This window comes from Homalodisca vitripennis, chromosome 4, assembly GCF_021130785.1.
Source record: "Homalodisca vitripennis isolate AUS2020 chromosome 4, UT_GWSS_2.1, whole genome shotgun sequence".
Lineage (NCBI taxonomy): Eukaryota > Metazoa > Arthropoda > Insecta > Hemiptera > Cicadellidae > Homalodisca > Homalodisca vitripennis.
In genome coordinates this window covers 147,834,399-147,853,760 of record NC_060210.1, presented here as the reverse complement: position 1 = coordinate 147,853,760, position 19,362 = coordinate 147,834,399, and the positions used below count along the sequence as shown (strand labels likewise).

Below are 19,362 nucleotides of genomic sequence, written 5' to 3'. Positions count from 1 at the left end.
TACACAAACCGGAATTAGTAAATTTTTGTATTTTCATATTACTCATAGCTTTCTATGAAATAAATTAAAAGCTGTCTCAAAGTTTTTAGTTCACATAAAAATATACTTTAATTATATTTACGTTTTGACATAATACACATGAACATGAAATATACAGAGTAAACTTTGGTCAAGTGTATACACCCAAAAGAATATATAAACCTAGTTGCTTATATACAAAATTATTGAACATATTGGATTGTAAATTACAAATTAATTTGATTTTTATTTTATAAAAACCACATTTTGTTTGAAAAATGTTTCAAAGTCTTACCAACAAAACCAGAGGTAAATCCGTTTTGCTTCTGGATGCTGCTAAAATCTGGCACTCCTCCAAGGAACAGTGGTTGTGACAAATCCAAGCCTTGCATGCGTCCACTTGAATTTCCATGGTAGTACTGGTGTTCATCAACGTACATAGATCCTACATAAATCAGTTTAAATAATTAATTTCAGAGAAATATACCCACAAATTGTTGCAAGCACAGATAGGTGAGTGAGTAATGAATGGAGGTTGACTTACCTTCTTTCTTGACTCTGTTAAGGTGAACTGTATGCCAGTTACCAAGGGACAATGGTTGGGAACCCCTCACTAGACCAACGCCTGATCCCACATCGAATCTAAACTCTGGGATTCCATCACGCAATCCAAAGGATATAAAATCTCCTGCTCCTCCATACTGCTGCCCATTATATAATATCAGACCTGAAAATTAAAGTCGTTAGATTTAATATTAATAGATATTACTTGTAGATTCTTAGAAATTACAAAATCACTTTAGTTTGTCAAAACTAAATACTAAATCATACGAATACAACTCATGTATTCAGAGAAAAGTATTAACTCTCAGTGTGAATTACACTTAAGAACATGAAAAAAATTTCCAAAGAATGTGACTCACATTGAAAATGTGAACACTTGATTTTTTTGGTACAACAATATAATAAAAACATCATGATTACATTCATGATAGTATTTTCTTAATGTACATTCCATAAGGAATCTCAACACTATGAGCTCTCATATGTCCATTATTGAGGGAAATATGTAAAAAGCCCAAGAATTTAAAAAAGTCAAAATTACGTTGATATTGAAAATAATGATACTTAAATACAGGATTTTCCACAAGAAAAGACAAATTAGATTGCCATATTGGAAAATGGTGGCAATTTGGAAAAGTTTAAAATACATATTATTAATTGTCTCTAAAAATAAGAAAAGGTTCCTCATTTAGTCTGCTGTCAGATTTATAGTTTTAAAGAGTTGATCTTGATACCAAAACTATGTCTCATGCTCTTATTACACTTGTCTTACATTCTTATACAACTTAAAATATATACTTAGGTTATGTAGGTATCTGAGGCTTTGAATTGAAAATGATTATAATAGAGTCAACACAACCTACCATTGTGGCTTTCAGGCTTGAAGGTGATTTCAATGTCAAAGTTCAGATAGCCATTAGAGAGAGTGGGGAGCATCAAGTAGGAGCTCTTTGCTTGAGCAAAGAAGGGCACAGCTCCTCGGACTAGTATAAACTTAGGGATATCCACTTGAACGTTGCCGTTTGATGCTGTGCAGATGTACAAGCCAGCGTCCTTGTATGTTACTGAAGAGATGGTTAAGCGAGGCTAAAACAGGTAAAATAGAGCATATTATTTGATGATAATTAATATGATAACACAGATAACTACACTTATTTAATATGATAAAAGGATTGTTCAAAATAAGTCCAATAAGGAAACCAATGAGATGGTGCTTATAGTATAGGAAATGGTTTACTTTTAGTAGTTTTTGCAGCACAACACAAAGAATAAAAACAATGTTTAATTATGTATCAATTTATTGCAGTGAAAATAAAAAATAAACAATACAAAATATTTGTCTTTTTAATATAGGTATTTGTTTTCAAATGAAATAAACTTTGAAAATCAATATAACTGTCTCTAAATGGCTAAATAATTGTGAACTGAAAATATTTAATATGAAAACGAAACTAAAACTCCTAGAATGAATGTTGAGTTTGAGTCAGAATGATACCTTCTCTAAAATACCAATTAGCACACAGATTAGTTGTTTTTCAATTACAATATTTCATCATATGAATAAGGGTGGAAAATAAAAACAATAAAGAATTTTATCTATCATCACATGAAGTGAGACACCTAAAATTGATGTTTTTATTATTTAGAAGCAGAACCAAGTTCTACTGACCCCTGAAACTTGAGCGTTGGATGGTAGAACACCTCCATGTTTGGCCCAGGAGTGGGAAATGGCACCCTCCAGGTCTATTGCACATTCAAGCTCTACAGTCTGGCCGTAGTTGGCAGTTACAGTCTCAGCTGAGGCAGCATCGTGAGTCGGCCGATCATCTGGTCAATGCAATGGATCAGATTAAAGTGATGGGGTAAGTTGAATAAATTAATATTTTAGTTTTTAGGCTTGCCTGTTCAGGACCAAATATCTTGTAAATTCTTTGGTTTATAATCAATCAAACATTGCTGACATTATTTACTAAAATGTTGAGACACTTTGGTCTTTTTGGCAAGAGATGTTTAACTGAAACAGAAACTAACCGTAAACTAAACTGATGATACTCCATAGGGAGGCCAAAATGCCTTAAAATTTTAGCAATGTCAGCAATGTTTTTACGCTGTGTGAACCACAAAACTTAAATTATTATTAAATTAATATATTTACGTGTAATTGCTGCAATATTGTTTAATGTATTAATTACTAGAACGTAATACATTATACCTTTTTTAGTTAAAATCTGTTATTTCCTGAAGATTTTTTGGCAAGTGTAAGCTAAGATACAAAAACCATACATTAATAAATTCTAAATCACAATTTTACATGGCTCTTAACCATCTACGTCACAGGTGACAGTCTGGTGTAGGTTAAGATTAACACTTACTTAACAGTAATAGCTTTGCCTGAAAATATCTCAATCCAGATAGTTATACTCAGTTGAATCTAATAGATGTTATTTCCAATTTTAAATTTAAGCGAGATTAGAACATTTTATTCGTAAATTAAGAAATATTTAATTCTGCTACTTACCATTAAATACAAGAAAGCGTGGGACAAACCATACTTAATTAAATAATTGTACCAATAAAATATATAAAAGAAGTACATTTACTTACATTGTAGATGAGTTAATTATACAGTATATATATATATATAAATTTATCTTACTTCGGCCCTTAATAATTTAAAAATATTTTGGAAGACGAATAAGATTGTATGCGAGTAATACTACAGTAATTTAATAACACATCATAATAGGTCGTTTAAGTATAGTAGCACTTCAGTCATACAACTTCGGATCATTCAACATTCCAGCTCATCCGACCATATCTATTTGCGCTTATAGCTGAGAGGCATGCCAGCATTAACCGATGTTAGTTTTCCTGTCATAACAATCAGAAGTATGCAGTCTTTTTCTTTGTCTGAAATGTGCTCATTTTATCAATTAAGACAGATGCCTGCTGTTCAGTGTATAGAATGTAGAGTTATCGTTTTAAAAACTACAGTAAGTATTGGAAGTGAGTATTACTTTTTAAGTGCAATACAAGTATGAAGAGAAAATAATATTTTGTGCACAATTGAAAAAAATTATATGTTTAAAAAGACTGACATAAGGTGAATCAATTGCTAAAATAAACTTGTAGTAGGTCAACTCTATAACACAGATGAGTCAGGCCTCAACTATAAAACTCTAACGAGAAACTCTTGCTTCATTGAATGAAACTTTCTCAGGAACAAAACTACTGACTTTTGCTACATGTAGCAATGCTAGTGGTGATCTCAAAATGCTATAATTTGTCAGTGGCAAGTCTAACAAGTCTAGTGCTTTAAAAAAAAAAAAAAAAAAAAAACACACATCAGCTTTACCAGTTTATATATCAAGTTCAAATATCCGCCTAGATGGATTGTAATTTTTTTAATTATGGTTTTTTGACAAATTTGTACCAGCTGTGGAAAAATACTTCAAATAAAAAAACCTACCAGTTTGTGCTGTTATGATGTTGGACAATGCCTCAAGTCAGCCTTCTGAGTCTGAACTTCAATGTTGTGATATTAACTCTATGTTTTACCTCCCCACATGACTGTTGGATGGCATACAACTTATACAACTAATGGACGAGGGTGTTATTGCATGTTTCAAAAGACTATATAGTAAAGAAGGTAATATGTCAGTGCATTGTTAGAGAAATCAGAAGTGTTGTGTTTTTAAGCAAGGAAAAGTCAAAACATTAATGATACAATTTATTTAGTAGCTCAAGCTTGGGAAGAAGTTAAGACAATGACTGTACAGAAATCGTGGATGAAAGTTTGTCCAAGCTTAATCCAGACACAATAAACTGCAGACAATCTGAGTTAGACAATGCACAACTTGTCTGTCACCTGCAATCTATTCAAAGTGATAGCCAGTCTTCTGACATTGATGAATGGGTAGCTAATGCACACATTACTACAGTTACTAATAAAGATATTACAGATGAGCAGATCATTGATATTGTCGTGCAAGAAGCTAGTGTTGAAGAAGAGGAGTCAGATGAAGAAGAAAAAGAGGAAGATGAAAATATCAGTCACTCTGCAGCAAAGGATGCTTTTCAAGACTGCCCTAAGGTACTCCAATCATTTGTCGGTAATTGTATAATGTGTGATTGTGATTCTCGTACTTGGGACTTGTTGCTTGAGACTTGCATTCTGTGTAGTGGCAACACCTGGACTGGACTTCAAGCAGTTTTTGAGTATGTTTGAACCCTTTTCTTTCCCTTCCTTTCTTCTCTCTGTGTATATGTATTTCTCTGTGTGTGTGTGTGTGTGTGTGTGTGTGTGTGTGTGTGTGTGTGTGTGTGTGTGTGTGTGTGTGTGTGTGTGTGTGTGTGTGTGTGGTTATTATGTATACCTCACCTGATAAAGAGGATAGATTCCAATCCTTCAAATGTTGTGTTATACCTTTTGTAACATAAAACAATGAAATTCCGGCTTATGACCAAACTGATGATTCTGAAGACCAAAATGGCCATGATATCGATCTCGATGCTAATCTGGGAATTACAAAATAATGGACAACCTAAAAAAGGTCGCAATAGAAAGTATCCAGACCAAAATCGTCAACAAAGAAAGTAAAACTGTATAAGAAACTAAGAATATGTTGACCAATGTGGAAAATTCACCCAGCAGGGATCACTTCTGGCTGGTTTATACCTTCCAGTTGAACCCACCACTGGGCACAGCAAAAACGGATGTGTCACCTTCAATCTGGGCAATCTTATGGATGTCCAGGAGCGGCACATCACTAACCGCAAATGTTGAGATTCTGAGGTTCATGAGCAATTCAATAGGTCTAGTCTACTGTGGGAGATGACTGTTGGAATTGGTGGGGTTTGTTCCCTAACTATCGGAGGTTCTTGCTAACCTCAACAAGGGTATGCCACCCCCTGCCTGCTTTGACTGGAGAGGCTGGTTCAGAGCTGGCCTCCCCTTCTTCCGGGGAGACATGACTTTGAGATGTAGTGCCCTAATTTTTCCTCATGGATCACGATAGGAGGCGGCCCCTACCCCCAACCTTACCCAATCCTGAATATCCTGTCACTCTGGAAGCAGCGCAAAAGTTCTTACAGAACTACGTGCAGTTTATAAGCTTCTTGTCCTAAGAGAACAAAAAAAAAAAAACGTGGAAAATTGCATGATGAGAAAGAATTTCGCAAATATTTATGCAAGTATAATTGTTTTGCTACAGTTGGTGAAGAAAATCTAAAACAGGAATTTAAGAAGTTTTATTCTGTTGATTCCTATGATGCCCAACAAGCATTAATAGATGCTATGGTTAAAGAAGTTGACATTAAAAGAAAAAGGGTGAAAAACTCAATTTCCAAGAAGAATAGTCAAATTTATCAAGTGTGTAATGTGGTAGTTTGCAAAAGTTTCTTCATGCAATCTTTTAGAATTTCAAGCTGTAAAATAAACACGGCTTCAAAGACACTTAAACGACCTGAAGGGGTACGAGATTTACGTGGCATTACAGAAGGATGCAATAAAATGGAAGAATATCGAGTTCAGCAAGTCACTGAACATATAATGAAATTTCCCAAGTACAAATCTCACTACAGTAGAAGTTATACAGAGCGAGAGTTTTTAAATCCAGACACAACGCTTGTAAAAATGTATGATCTTTATAAGGCAGAAGAGGTAGAAAATCCAGTATCACTTTCTTTTTACAAACATATTTTTCTTACTAAATTTAATTTAAAGCGCAAAACACTGAAAAAGGACATGTGCAGTACATGTGATCGCCTGGATGTTCTTATAAACAACTGTGTAGATGAGATTGACCATAATAATTTAAAAAAAGAAAAAGATGTTCATTTAGAATCATGAGAAGGTACCCAAACAGCAAGGAAAACAGATATGGAAGCTGCATTAAGAAACCCGGAACTTGAAATGTTATGTTTTGATCTACAAAAAACATTACCGCTCCCAAGGATACCTACAAATGTTGTTTATTACAAACGACAGCTCTGCGTTTACAATTTAGGTATACGTAGTGGCAAACAACAAAAAGGACACTGTTTGTTTGGATAGAAAGTGAGGTCGGTCGTGGATCACAGGAGGATGGAAGTTGTCTTCGAAAATACATATTGGAATCGGTAGGTAGAGGAGTTAAACATTTGATACTCTGGTCTGATTCATGTGGTGGCCAAAATAGGAACATTAAAATAGTTTTGATGTTAAAATCTATGCAAATGGATTAACACCCCACACTGGAAATGGTAACAATTAAATACCTCTATCCAGGACACAGCTTCTTACAAAGTGAGTGATTTTGGGGATATAGAGTCTGTCCTTAAATTTAAACAACGGCTGTATACTCCAGAAGACTATATGAGAGTAATGGAAAAATGTAAAAAGAAGAACCCTTTGATTGTCCATTAAATGAATTCTTCTAACTTTTTGGGAACCTCAATGATGGAAGACAGCATAACTAACCGCAAGAAGGATGTGAACAAAACACCAGTGAGCTGGCTCAAAACTCAAGTTATAGTGATTGAAAAAACTAAGCATTTTTATGAAAACTTCATTGGAAGGTGAGGCATGAGCGTCCTACTAATTAATAGTTTTAAAGAACTTTGTGTCCCGCTCCAGCATTATGAAAAACCAGTGTCTCTCGAAAAACTAAATGATTTAAAATCCTTAATAAATTTCATCCCTAATGATGCAAGAGCTGTTTACCGAATTCTCTTTGCAAACTCTGCAGTTGAAGATGGTTTCACGATCCTTTAAACTTCAAAATCGAAGAACAAGAATAGACATTTTTCGTTGTTACTGTTACATTATTATACTATTTTTATTTTTATTATAAGAAACTAAAAATAATTTTTCAGGGTAATTTAATTTATCTACAAACAAACAGCATTTTGTATTTCAGTGTAAAATATATTATACAAAGCTATAAAACTTATTTTATTTACCTTTTCATAAAGGAAACGTTGGTTGGTTTAGTTTTGTAAAACTACAATAAGAAAGAGATCAGTTAAGCAAAACTAGACCAAGCGCCGTTTTTATTTATTTACTTGATTATTATTATAATATTAAACGGAATAAAATCTGTACCTAATAAAATCAAATGTCTATTTACACGTTGGACAAAACTACAAATCATGTAAGTGGCAGCCTTGCTTTATGAGAATAGTTTAAACTTTAACATTGATTTCTGGAATGTTGAGTGTTGGTGCTTGGTCTAGTGATGTAAAACACCGTCCATTTATGTTGGATGGAACATTCTTCCTAAACGTTTGAATCAATACAAATTTCAACTTCATGATACAGGTTCAATATGAGAATAAGAAATGAAAATAAATAATTTAAACTAATATAAAGTGGTAGAGTATTCATATTTCCAAATACCATACATACCATGTACAATGAGGTAGTAGTCCTCGTGGTAACGGTTGTTGTTTAAAATTGCTGTACATCTGTAAGTCCCAGTGTTTTCGGGTGTAGCTGATGTTAATCTGTCAACAATAAATTACAAACTTAAATATATATTACACGTAAACATTTACAACATATGATAGAATAACCTGTATACTTTCTGCTGGGCAAGAAAGTGGCTTTGTCATTGCAATTCTAGGGGTCTATTGTGGCAACCCTGATATTTAGACAACCCAGGTCATCTTGAAACTTTTGATAGACCTCAAGATGTTGTTAAGAGCTAAAAGTCTCATCTCAGCATGTTTAAGAAAAGTCCTGAAAAGATGTTTCCACCTAGTCAGGCCAATCACTTCATAATCACAGATTATGTGTATGGCAGTCTTTATGGACTCTTGCACAAGCAACATATATCCAACCCAGAAAGGTATATAAAAAAAGTTAGTAGTTGAATAGGCAATGTCCAATCAAACAGATTGGACAATTTTCTGATGTCCAGTCGAGTCCAAGAATAGCTTCACTGTCTACTGATAAAGGGTCTGTGACAGCTTTCACTTGTCTCGGACCTGGGAGACTTTTCCTGTAAAGAGCAGTCTCTGAGGGCCTCCCATTTCATGACAGTAATTACAGCTTGATTTAACCAACCCACAAAAGGGTTTTGGGCATAAAAGTTGCAACATAGCTGCAGCTCTTGCCAACACTTCTGTCATATATTTCCCTACAATCCCATCATGCTCTGTACCCATATCAGAGTAACACTATTGGTAGTCAGGGCTTTAAGTAGTATTAGAGAGTCCAACTGGGAGGTAAAAGTGTAGCTGCTGAGATATCTTAGTGCTCTTTACTGTTTTATAGGATATAGATATTAGCAACCTTCAGTTTTCTTGATAAGTAGATCCAGAATGGTATAAGATGTATCGAAAGCATTTCTGCTTGAAAAACAGTAAGGAAGGAACCCAGGGCCTTAGAGGACTGGATATGGATCCTATGACACCAAGACCCACCCCTTGGTCAATCTGTGCACCTAACTTGTGTTCCCTTCTTAAAGAAAGGGCCACCCTACTTCCACAGTCGGTACGATCACCTCGAGATGATGATCAAAGCAGATTTTTTTGCATATAATTTTAGCAAGATATAAGCTTATGTGAGTAGTTCAAACTAATTATTCTCATATGCTCAGCCAATTCCTTGAGTTTGTCCCTTGAAACAGTCTTACAGCACAATAGACGCCTCACCCTTTATTTAAAGGTGAAAGGGAGGCAACTCATACAAGATCACCCTGCTGGAGCATAAGGCTCCACTGATGCAGAGACAAGCCAGGCAATGAGCGCCATGTAGTCCAGCCACTGCTGTTCTTTGCTCCTCCTTTGGCCACCAGACAAAAGAGCCAGAATGATTAAATTTTACTCACAATGGTCTTGAATAGAACTGCGTACTGGTAAGGTGAGCAACTACTGCATGACAGTAACTATTTAACATTTTTATTGATTCATACCATCCATCAAATTGTTGTATTTTAAATTTAACTTTAGTTTTGTTAATTGCTTTAAACATATCCATCCTTAACCATATTTTGAGAATATACATCCTAGCCAACATCACCAGTAAACTTCAGCTGGGCCATTTTTGTAACTTTAGGACTTAGAGTATATTTATATTTCTTAAAATTTGGTTTTACTGTACTGAATTAAAATTGTTCTATGGACATACCAAATAATATTTGTTACACCCTTACCTGAGAAGATCTCCGGTCTGTCTAGCATTGGCTGGGAGATTGCCACCATCAGCACGAGACCAATACAACTTGAAACCTTGTGGACCAGCAGCTATACATCGCAGATCCACCGTTTCCCCATAGTGTGCTTCTCGGTTGCTTGGCTCTATCTTAAGCTCGAGGTCATTTAAATCTAGCCAAAATATTAACTTTCATTATTAATTGTTATTTTTACTCTAAATAAATCATACAATATGTCATACTAACTTTAAAACTATAAATCTAATGGAACACTCAGGAAACCACTGTTACATGTTCATAGTTTAAAATTTGTTTTCAAAACAAACAATACACGCTACTGGTAACACTGGAAATAATGGTTACTTTGTTCTAAAAATGTGGTTTAATTTAGATATTCTTGCACAGACTCACTTCATCTTTTATAACCTACGTTCTGCAATAACTTATAAAAGACTAGCTGTTTTCCGCGGTTTCACATGTTATTTTCAAAATCAAAGTTGAAGTCCTTATATTAGTAAATACACTTATGATGTAATATGATGGAGTCTTTGGAAATTTACCAAACTTAAGTAAGCATGCATCAGGTACATATTACTGCAGCGTTAATGATTAAGAGGATCAGAGTTTGACCAGACTCTTATCATGTAGAAGCATTTCTGGTTGGAAATAATGACACAGTATTTCGGACACAATAGGTTGGTATGTCTTGTTGTCTCAATAAAGAAAATACAAAAGTCTCACAAACTTACTTCGCTTTACTATAAGCCTGTATCATATACTTCCGGTCTAAGAAATTCCCGGTGACATAGTTGAGTGTGTCTTGTACTTCTAATGAAGAAAATATAATATACATTGGTAGGACTATTTATATTATTCTGTCCATACCAATCTTCATGACAACTGGCTGAATGAATCAGAAGTCGATACATTGTATCACCACCTGGTGGCAAGTTACATTAATGGGCATAGCATATAAACCTTCTCCGTGGACAAATACATATGCATACAAATTTTCCTAATGATCGGTCAAATAGTTTCTGAGTCTATCAGTGTCATATATACAAACATCCTCTTTATATATATAAACTAGCAGTTGCCCGTGGCTTCACACGCAACTTCCCGTTGAAAAACAGTACACTATATTCACGTATTCTTTTTCTATCACATTCTAAACATTGCTGAGATAATTGATAGTCCTTCCTTCGTGAGCCTCTTGGGCGCATTATGAAGGTATGTACCATATTTTCTGCCTCTATCTTTCGTGGTTTTTGCTAGGTGTTGATAAGTTATTCTGAACAATTAATTTATATGGATGAATCTCGATAAACTAATTAGGTTATAAAGAATCAAATTCGGTCTGTTAAAATTAGTTTTCTGTCTAAGATATTTCCAGTATTATTGAGGAGTGGCCTTCAAGAAAATGTATCAACAAAAACCAATTTCGATCATAAAAAAATTCGATTACCTTATGTGCAAACATTCACGGATTTGTACAATGAGGTTGTTTTCATAATAGCGTTTAATAGTATTTTCATTGCATTAGAGAGTTTTGATCATTGGTGCAATCTAAATTTAAAATTAGGCAATGAGGTCTTCTATGCAACCTGCATTACGCTACTGATCAAGCACTTTACAATAACAATTTTCTAAATTTTAAATGTAAACAAATGTTTTTGCCTCTTTGATGAACTTCAGCTGAAAGTATTAACAGCTGTTAAGTATCAGTTAACTTTGTATACGTGTCGTAGCGCAGTCTGTCGGATCCAATATAAAACACTCCAACATCAACAACAATTTATAATTCAAAAATTAATTAAATAAACTATTTAAATTGGACCAACTTGTGAATCTGAACCATTCTCGAATCTCCTTCAACACACACAACAAATTTTGTCAAAATCGGTCCAGTTGTTTAGGAGGAGTTTAGTCACATACACACGAATACAAGAAACATATATATATATATATATATATATATATATATATATATATATATATATATATATATATGAAGATATGACTAGATTTTTAATTTATAGAAAGGACTAAACTGTTAAATATCGCTGTAATCAAAAATTGTTACAAGTTACAACTTTGATAAAAAAGTCAAATTAAATCATTAACTAGTTTAGGTTTAAAACAGATTTTGTTTTCCTTTGTCTGATTTTCAAAATGCCATGCCTTTAATAAATATTAACCCGGGATCACTCGCGCCCTTCAAAATCACGTCATCACTCGCGCGTTAGATTTTTTTTAACAAATGATATTTGTGGGTTTTTTCAAATAAAAACGCAGTATATTTGTTCTAAATCTGATATATATTGAAACAAACTATTTTGAAGCAATTAAATAGGCACTTTACTATTTAAAATTTTTTTAAATATAATGCTTATTTAACTAATAAAAATACTATTCTTATACAATTTTAAATTATTCTATTTTACATTGTTAAAGAATATATGTTCCCTATTCCATGTTGTCCTTCCCTTTCCCTGCATTGCTGGCAAGTAAGTGTTGTCCTTGCAGTGTGCTCCTTGCAGATGGCAGACGTACAGACGTGACACTGGTGTTGGGTAAACCGGTTCTTCCGCAAGGGACAAAAGGCACAGCGCCGTTTAGTGTTGTCTTGGTTCTGTCTAGGTGGTTGGCGGCGGCGGTGGAAATTTGGCCCACTCGCTGGATCTTTTGCCTAAGTCCAATAGAAAGGTTGGTGAGGGAGACTCTCCTTTCAAGGTGTGGCATCGCTAGAGAGACCTGGCGAGCTGGGTCAGGTAGAAACGTCTTGTTAAGTTCTCCTGTGTATTTGCTTTGTATATAATTTGAGAGTTTATTCCTCCTATATTCAACAAAGCGAAGAATAGTGTCAACGGCCACCTGTTGCTTATTCGAGAGACATTGTACTCACTTTTGAGTCGATCCACAACATCAACGCCTCCTTTAGTGTAATTATAAAAGGTAATTACTTCAGGCTTGGCTGCTGGTTTCATCAATTGTAATCGTCTTTGTGCATTGTTGAAAGCATAAGCACATTTTTACCCTTTTTTGGCACATATGATGCCAGAAGACATTTGTTGGGTGGTTTCCCAAATGCAAAAACTGAACTACCTATTGGACGCCCTTCAATGGATGTTAGCTCTGTTGGAAGTTGAGGTTTGTTTTTTCTTATAGTGCCGACTATGGTCAATCTATGATTTCATAAACAAGTTGTTGGCTAACGGTACACTGGTAAAGAAAATTATCCATAGTGGCATTCCGCCCTGTTCTGTCAATGGGCTCTATAAGGCGCATTACAACACTATGAGCATCATTTGGTACAAAAAACGGTCCATGAGGTTGCTTTGCCAAATAAACCTCTAGCTTTGCTGTGTAAAATGTTCTGGCATCACAAAGTGCGTACACTTTGATGCCATTATTTAGCAGGTTTATTTGGTATATAAACCCTAAATTGCAACTACCCCGAAAAGCCTCCAGCATCTTGTCTACCGTTTGCATACTCGCTTATAGTGTATGCATCTGTACATTTTTGAACAAATGTCTCAAAAACTTTACGGATTGGGGCTAAATTGTCCTCTGCTTTTCGAGCAACCCTGGTAGTTTTGTCATCAAATCTTAAGGCTTGAACTATTATTTGGAACCGCCTTTTTGAAATTACGGCTGAAAAAAATTCTGGGGTGGTGCCATCATCTTTCCACAGCTCATCTATATTGATATGATTCCCTTTCTTTCTTCACTCCCGCCATGTAGAGAACGCCAAAAAATGCTTTCATCTCAATGATGTCTGTTTGGGGAAATATCTCTCACTCCACGGCTATATGACTGGCTCATAACTGTAAGATGTTGGTTTGTATAGAGCACTATTTCTTCAATCAAATTATCAGGGAAATAAAATTCCCCAGCAATCTACAGCATTATTCAAGCCTTTGGCTACATTTTTCACTCCAGGCAACCTAGTTACAATGTTTTCTCTTGGTGTCTTAGTACTCATTGACACTGGTTTGTGTACATACCAAGTAGTAAATCTATCTTTACCAGTGTAAACACTAGCATTTAAATTTGGATTTCTTAGGGGGTAGACCTACTTGTTGAACACGCTGGTCTTCAGGCAGCAACTCTTGGACTAGTTCTTCGCCCGACTGCTCAGAATTAGGGTGCAACTCTTGGGCTAGTTCTTCCCCTGAGTGCTCAGAATCAGTGCTCGGAAGGTTGATATTCTGGCTCCAAATCTGTGTCCGATAACACCTCTGGGTGGCAGTTCATCGTCCTGTTCACTTATGTCATTCTCTTCTTCCAGCCAAGCCAGAATTCGAAATTCACGTACACCTTCCATAATTTCAAAGTCCACAGAACTAAAACTATCAATATAACAATAAGTGAACACTAAAAATCACCATAGTTCGAATACAACAATTGTGCAAACACTCGCGTCGTTAGAAAAAAATTTAACAACGGCAGTTACGCGCCCCCGCTCGCGTGTTAGATTCACACTGACAGGCCGTGCACCCCCACCACTTTCACTTCCTATTGTGACCCCCCCACCACCGCTTACCCTCACAGTGGTACCAACTCTTAATCGGAAAAGTCCCACAAAGGCAAAGAAGATTTTATAATGGTGTACATAGATATTTACCAATGTTGTACTTAAAAATGTTAAAAACCGTTAGAATTTATCTAACGCGCGAGTGATCCCGGGTTAATATAGGTGTATATATATAATTTCAATAAACATTGAATCACAAAAACTACTTGCTCAGCCGGGAGTCGAACCTGGATCTCTCACTTGCCGGGTGAATGTGCTACCATTACACCACAGAGCCCTTACTTTTTCTGATTCAATTATTTTTTATTTGGCCGTATCTGTCACATATGCATTTAAATAAGCAAACTAACATATGACATCACCCGGCAAGTGAGAGATTCGGGTTCGAATCCCGGTGGAGCAAGTACTTTTTGTGATTCAATGTTTATTGAAATTAAAATAAGGCTATATATATATATATATATATATATATATATATATATATATATAAAACAGTCAAGATATGACACATGAAAATGTACATTAAAACTCAATAAAACTCAGTGCATTTTATCTATCATTCAGGTATAAAATAGAACCTGACAAATGCTTAAAATTCTTGCCAAAGACTATAATATATACGAGTAAAACCATCAACCAATAACCAGCTAACAAATATAATTTTAAATAATGCCAAATAACTACTTCTATAAAAACAACTAACATGCATAACAGGTAACGTGGTTTTCTAGAATACCTCTTCCAATGACCATAATGTAAATGTGTACCTAGGTTTGTTAGAGACCTACCATACATCCCATTCTACCAACACATTCTCAACGTTGGAGACTTGGGGAGGATACAAAAGACAGAGCAGGGTGGAGGGAATCTGGGTTACTGTCATCAGCTGGTTGTAAGTCTGCTTATGGAACAATACCAAAAGACTGGGCTTGCAGAAGATTTAATGAAGAGTAGGATTTGGTCCAATTCTATGTCAGTACACTGTTCTGGTGTGGACAAATATTCTTTAGGTTGGGATACTCAAGGTTATCTAAAGACGTTCATGAAAAATGGTGTCTTTTTTTAAGAGAAAAGGGACTCTTATGAGATCACAGCTGATGGGAACATATGGTGAATTTAAAAAAATCATCTCTCTACATAATACAACAACCATAATAAACCATTACTACTCAAGACAGGTTATACCAAGATATCAAATCAGTTTAATTTGACTACAAACTGAATTTTAAGTGCACAAAACCCATCTGTCTTAGTATAGATGATCAATTATTTATATACAGATGATAGGCAGAAAGATCTGAACAGTAACATTATGATGGATTGAGAATAAGAACAGTTATAAACATAGTACCGCATACAGTATACATAAAACCACCTTTGTTTTCTTGAATTTTTGTTATTTCAGGCTAAATTAGCCTTTGTTATGTGGGCAAATTAATAAATGACCATCATAATCCATTTATTCAAACAGATGGATTTATATAACTGATAAGGTTTTTAGAACTACTATGTAACCTCATTAGTACTACAGTGCCATATAATTATAAGGCATTGTTAACAAACACATTCCTGAAACTGAGTAATATTAAAATAAACCACAGTAACTCACTCAAAATTAGGAACAATTTTGTTTCTTAAAAATGCATTACAATTCCACCAGCAAATCTTACATGCAGAAGCAATATCCATTATTTACCATGTTTTACTTTGGCTCTTGCACATTCCCAAAAATGTTTTTGGTGCAATTAAATAAAAGCACGTGCTTAAGTGATTAAAAATAACTAATAAGATAACATAAGGTCAAGTTTTAATGTAATTTAACAGTTTTGTATTAACATAAATAGAATTCAATAGAATTAGAGTTATAAAAGTGCTTCACTAATGTTAAATATATTTGCAGAATATTAATGTTTAGAAAATCACTATAGAAGAATACCTATACTATATTATAATTATGTATTTTCAAGACATATCAAATTTGGCAATGCATCATTTGAGTAAATACATTAATTCCAATTTCAATGATGCTAGATATGAGCATAAATCTACTGAATACCATTTTTTCAATTATTAGGAAGAGGAAGATTTTGAAATGATTAAAATTATTTTGCACAAGAAACTTTTACTGATTAAGTGCAACTAATTTGAATAGTTTGGTATATTCACATTCCTGATTATTAACCCTTTAAGGAGTGCGTGTAAACACTACATAATGAGTAGGGACGTCATATGACGTATATTCTTATAGTGGCCCAAATGAGTACGGACGTCATATAACGTTTAGCCTCTGTATTTTTGTATTATCGTAAATGCATTGCTATTACTGATTGCCTTTAGGTAGATTAGTTTGCAAAGTGGTTCCATCTATCGGCAACATACTTAACTTCCATGTTTGTGCTCGCATTCACTTGTAATCTGAATTTACCACCAGATCGCAGTAGACACCTGGTAGAAGCCACCGACTCAAGGTCGTGTCACGTGCGCGCGCATCGCTTTGCTGTCAGAATATGCCGCCACATTATACTAGCCATTCCTTGCATACTGCATACTGTGGCAATATTTATCTTGTGAGAGTGACATATTTGTTAAACAACCATCTAGTTTGTTACTGTTATCCATATGGTAGACAATACTGATTGAGTCTGCCGTAGTGAGGAAATAAGACATTTGATTTTGAAAAAGTACTGAAATCTTTACAAGTAGAACACGTAGTCTTTTTTATTAAGCTTTCAGATATAAATAAACATTTTTTAAGAGATTTTAATTTTTTGCTCCTTTTGTATTTTTTTGGATTTCATCCAGAAGATTTTAGACTATCAAAGGAAGACGTCATATGACGTCCATACTCCTTAAAGGGTTAAAATTTAAAATTAATAAAATATTAAATGTTTTATTTGAGGTTTTACATGGTATAGAGCATTATAATCAAATTACATCATTTAAGATTAAAATCTCCTTTTTTATATATCACTTTTATATATGAACTTAAGATTCAAGCAGGAGACACTAAGATTATTAAATATTTTAACATTGATTTGATAAAAGCTGAAACCAACCACGTCCAGGTCGTATTTGACAAGTTGCTTCATCACTTCCATCTGAACAGTGAAGAATACCGTCACAGACTTGCAGGAGAGGAATACACTGTCGGTTCTTACAGGAAAATTCGTCCAGAGTGCATGGATTCACTTTAATAAGAAGATAATGTTAATTGTTAATTCAAAACCAAATCTACGGTTATGATATGTGTAAAAAATTCAAAATAGTTCCAATATTAGATAGCTCATAGAACTGCCCAAACAGCCACACCATTATAAAATTTCCCACTCCACAGTAATATTTAGCATGCTTCTATAATTTTAAAATTAAATAGTATTTACAAAGACAATTAAACTATGGCAAAGTATGGATCCTTTCTAATTGGTATCTTTTATATAGTGTTAAGTGAAATCGAATTTAATTTAATAACAACCCCTCCATATTTGAACCATTTAGCTTCTTAAACTAAAATTAGATATAATTAGAAGATAATTTATGTTATAGTTGTAATTAGAATTATAGAATCAAAGTTTCTTTTGGAAAATTTAAGATAAATCTTTTGAAAATAAATTTAAAATCTGAAATGTGTGGGTTGAGATTAAAAGTTAAATTTATTTTTCAGTACCTGTGATCAATTGTAATAATTTTTTATCAAACACTTATTTTTAGCTCTTTGAGTTTAATTGCAAAATAATTTGGGTAAAGTTATATTTGAAGAAACAAAGTGTTTTGGGATTACTTCTTATAAATTATGAAATTTAGTTTAGATGTTAATATTCTGAGCAATTTTATAGTTCATCATAGAATTTTAAAAATAAGTAACTTGTAAAGGTGGCAATAATACAATTAAAACAAAGTAATAAGTAAAAACAGCAGTTTACATTTTGCTAATGTGGCTGTAGTTAATTCTTATTGTAGGCATGTTCGTTTATCTCACTCTCTTATTAACTCCCAAAATGCTTTAAAACTGTAATTGATGTAATAAATGCATGAGTGTTAATTTGTGGAAATAAAATATATAAAACTCATTAACTCAACATTAATAATTACAAAAGATTCTAATCATTGCATTTAAATACAAAATTCAGTGTAAAATATGCAATAAAACAGTTTATGGTTTCATTTCATGCTTAATGTTTCAGTTCTTCAAACGCATGCAATTTACTGTGAATCCCTGATGCAAATAAGCCAATCCCATGCTTGCTGTAGATAGTTAACTCACGCTCAACCCTCAGGTCAATGTAGTCTTGAGCTGATGTGTGTGAGGATTGTCCATAAATGTCTGTTTGGCAAATGTAACGTCCAGCGTCACCCAGTTGCAGGTTGTCTATTTGTAAAATATGTCCTTGGATGCTTGCTCTTGATGGTAATGGGCCGTTCTCTCTGCTCCATGTTATCTATTATAATAACCAAATACAAACAATTAATGCTAAAGTAACAACAAAAAATCTCTATAAAATAAACATAAAATAAATTGACTTTCATTGTAGTGTTGGGGTAAGGCTGTGGCTTTCTAATTGGTCACTTATTCGATTCCCGTTGAGGTCAATAAAAATCGCACATGGGTTTTGGCTGTTATTTAAAAAAAATTTGTAAGTACAACTCACTAAAATGCTATAGGCATACAAACAATCCCCTTAAAATAAGATAAACAAATCTAAGCAGTTGAGCCCTTTTTCACAACTCCAATTCCAACTAACAATAATATTACAGTTACAAGGGTAAACTGAAAAGTTTCTGACCTCAACGTGAAGATGGCAGCAGTAGTAAACAATAACTACTGAATTTCGTTGTTCATCTGTTGACAGTTAGTCAACAAAGTTTCAGCCATTTTGGATGCACAGTTCTTATTTAACAGACGTTTGAGTGAGTTGATGTGAGTTTTTTTTGTGAAAATGGACAAAATCAAGTATTGACAAAATATTTGTTTTTGATAGGCAATATGCCTTCACAAATAAAAAATGATTTAAATTCTGTGTATGGCGGCTCTGCAACATCATTTACCACAGCGAAATTTTGGGCTGCTGAATTTAAACATAACCAAAGTTCACCAAATAGTCCTAGACA

The 19,362-nt window shown here is 34.1% G+C and overlaps 1 protein-coding gene across 36 annotated transcripts in view; it reads right to left on the bottom strand.

Moving 5' to 3' along the window:
* LOC124360280 (basement membrane-specific heparan sulfate proteoglycan core protein) overlaps nucleotides 1–19,362 on the bottom strand; it is a 528,539-nt gene that overhangs the window by 22,233 nt on the left and 486,944 nt on the right. For 34 of the 36 annotated variants that reach the window (XM_046813745.1, XM_046813763.1, XM_046813747.1 and 31 more), the window contains 8 exons: nucleotides 18,518–18,692; nucleotides 17,313–17,444; nucleotides 9,720–9,891; nucleotides 7,970–8,067; nucleotides 2,252–2,409; nucleotides 1,446–1,668; nucleotides 563–745; nucleotides 314–463 (listed from right to left, as the gene is read on the bottom strand). In XM_046813745.1, the coding sequence (XP_046669701.1) occupies nucleotides 314–463; nucleotides 563–745; nucleotides 1,446–1,668; nucleotides 2,252–2,409; nucleotides 7,970–8,067; nucleotides 9,720–9,891; nucleotides 17,313–17,444; nucleotides 18,518–18,692 (1,291 nt within the window). The remainder of the gene's footprint in view (nucleotides 1–313; nucleotides 464–562; nucleotides 746–1,445; nucleotides 1,669–2,251; nucleotides 2,410–7,969; nucleotides 8,068–9,719; nucleotides 9,892–17,312; nucleotides 17,445–18,517; nucleotides 18,693–19,362) is intronic. The other 2 variants (XM_046813754.1, XM_046813769.1) reach the window with 1 other exon arrangement.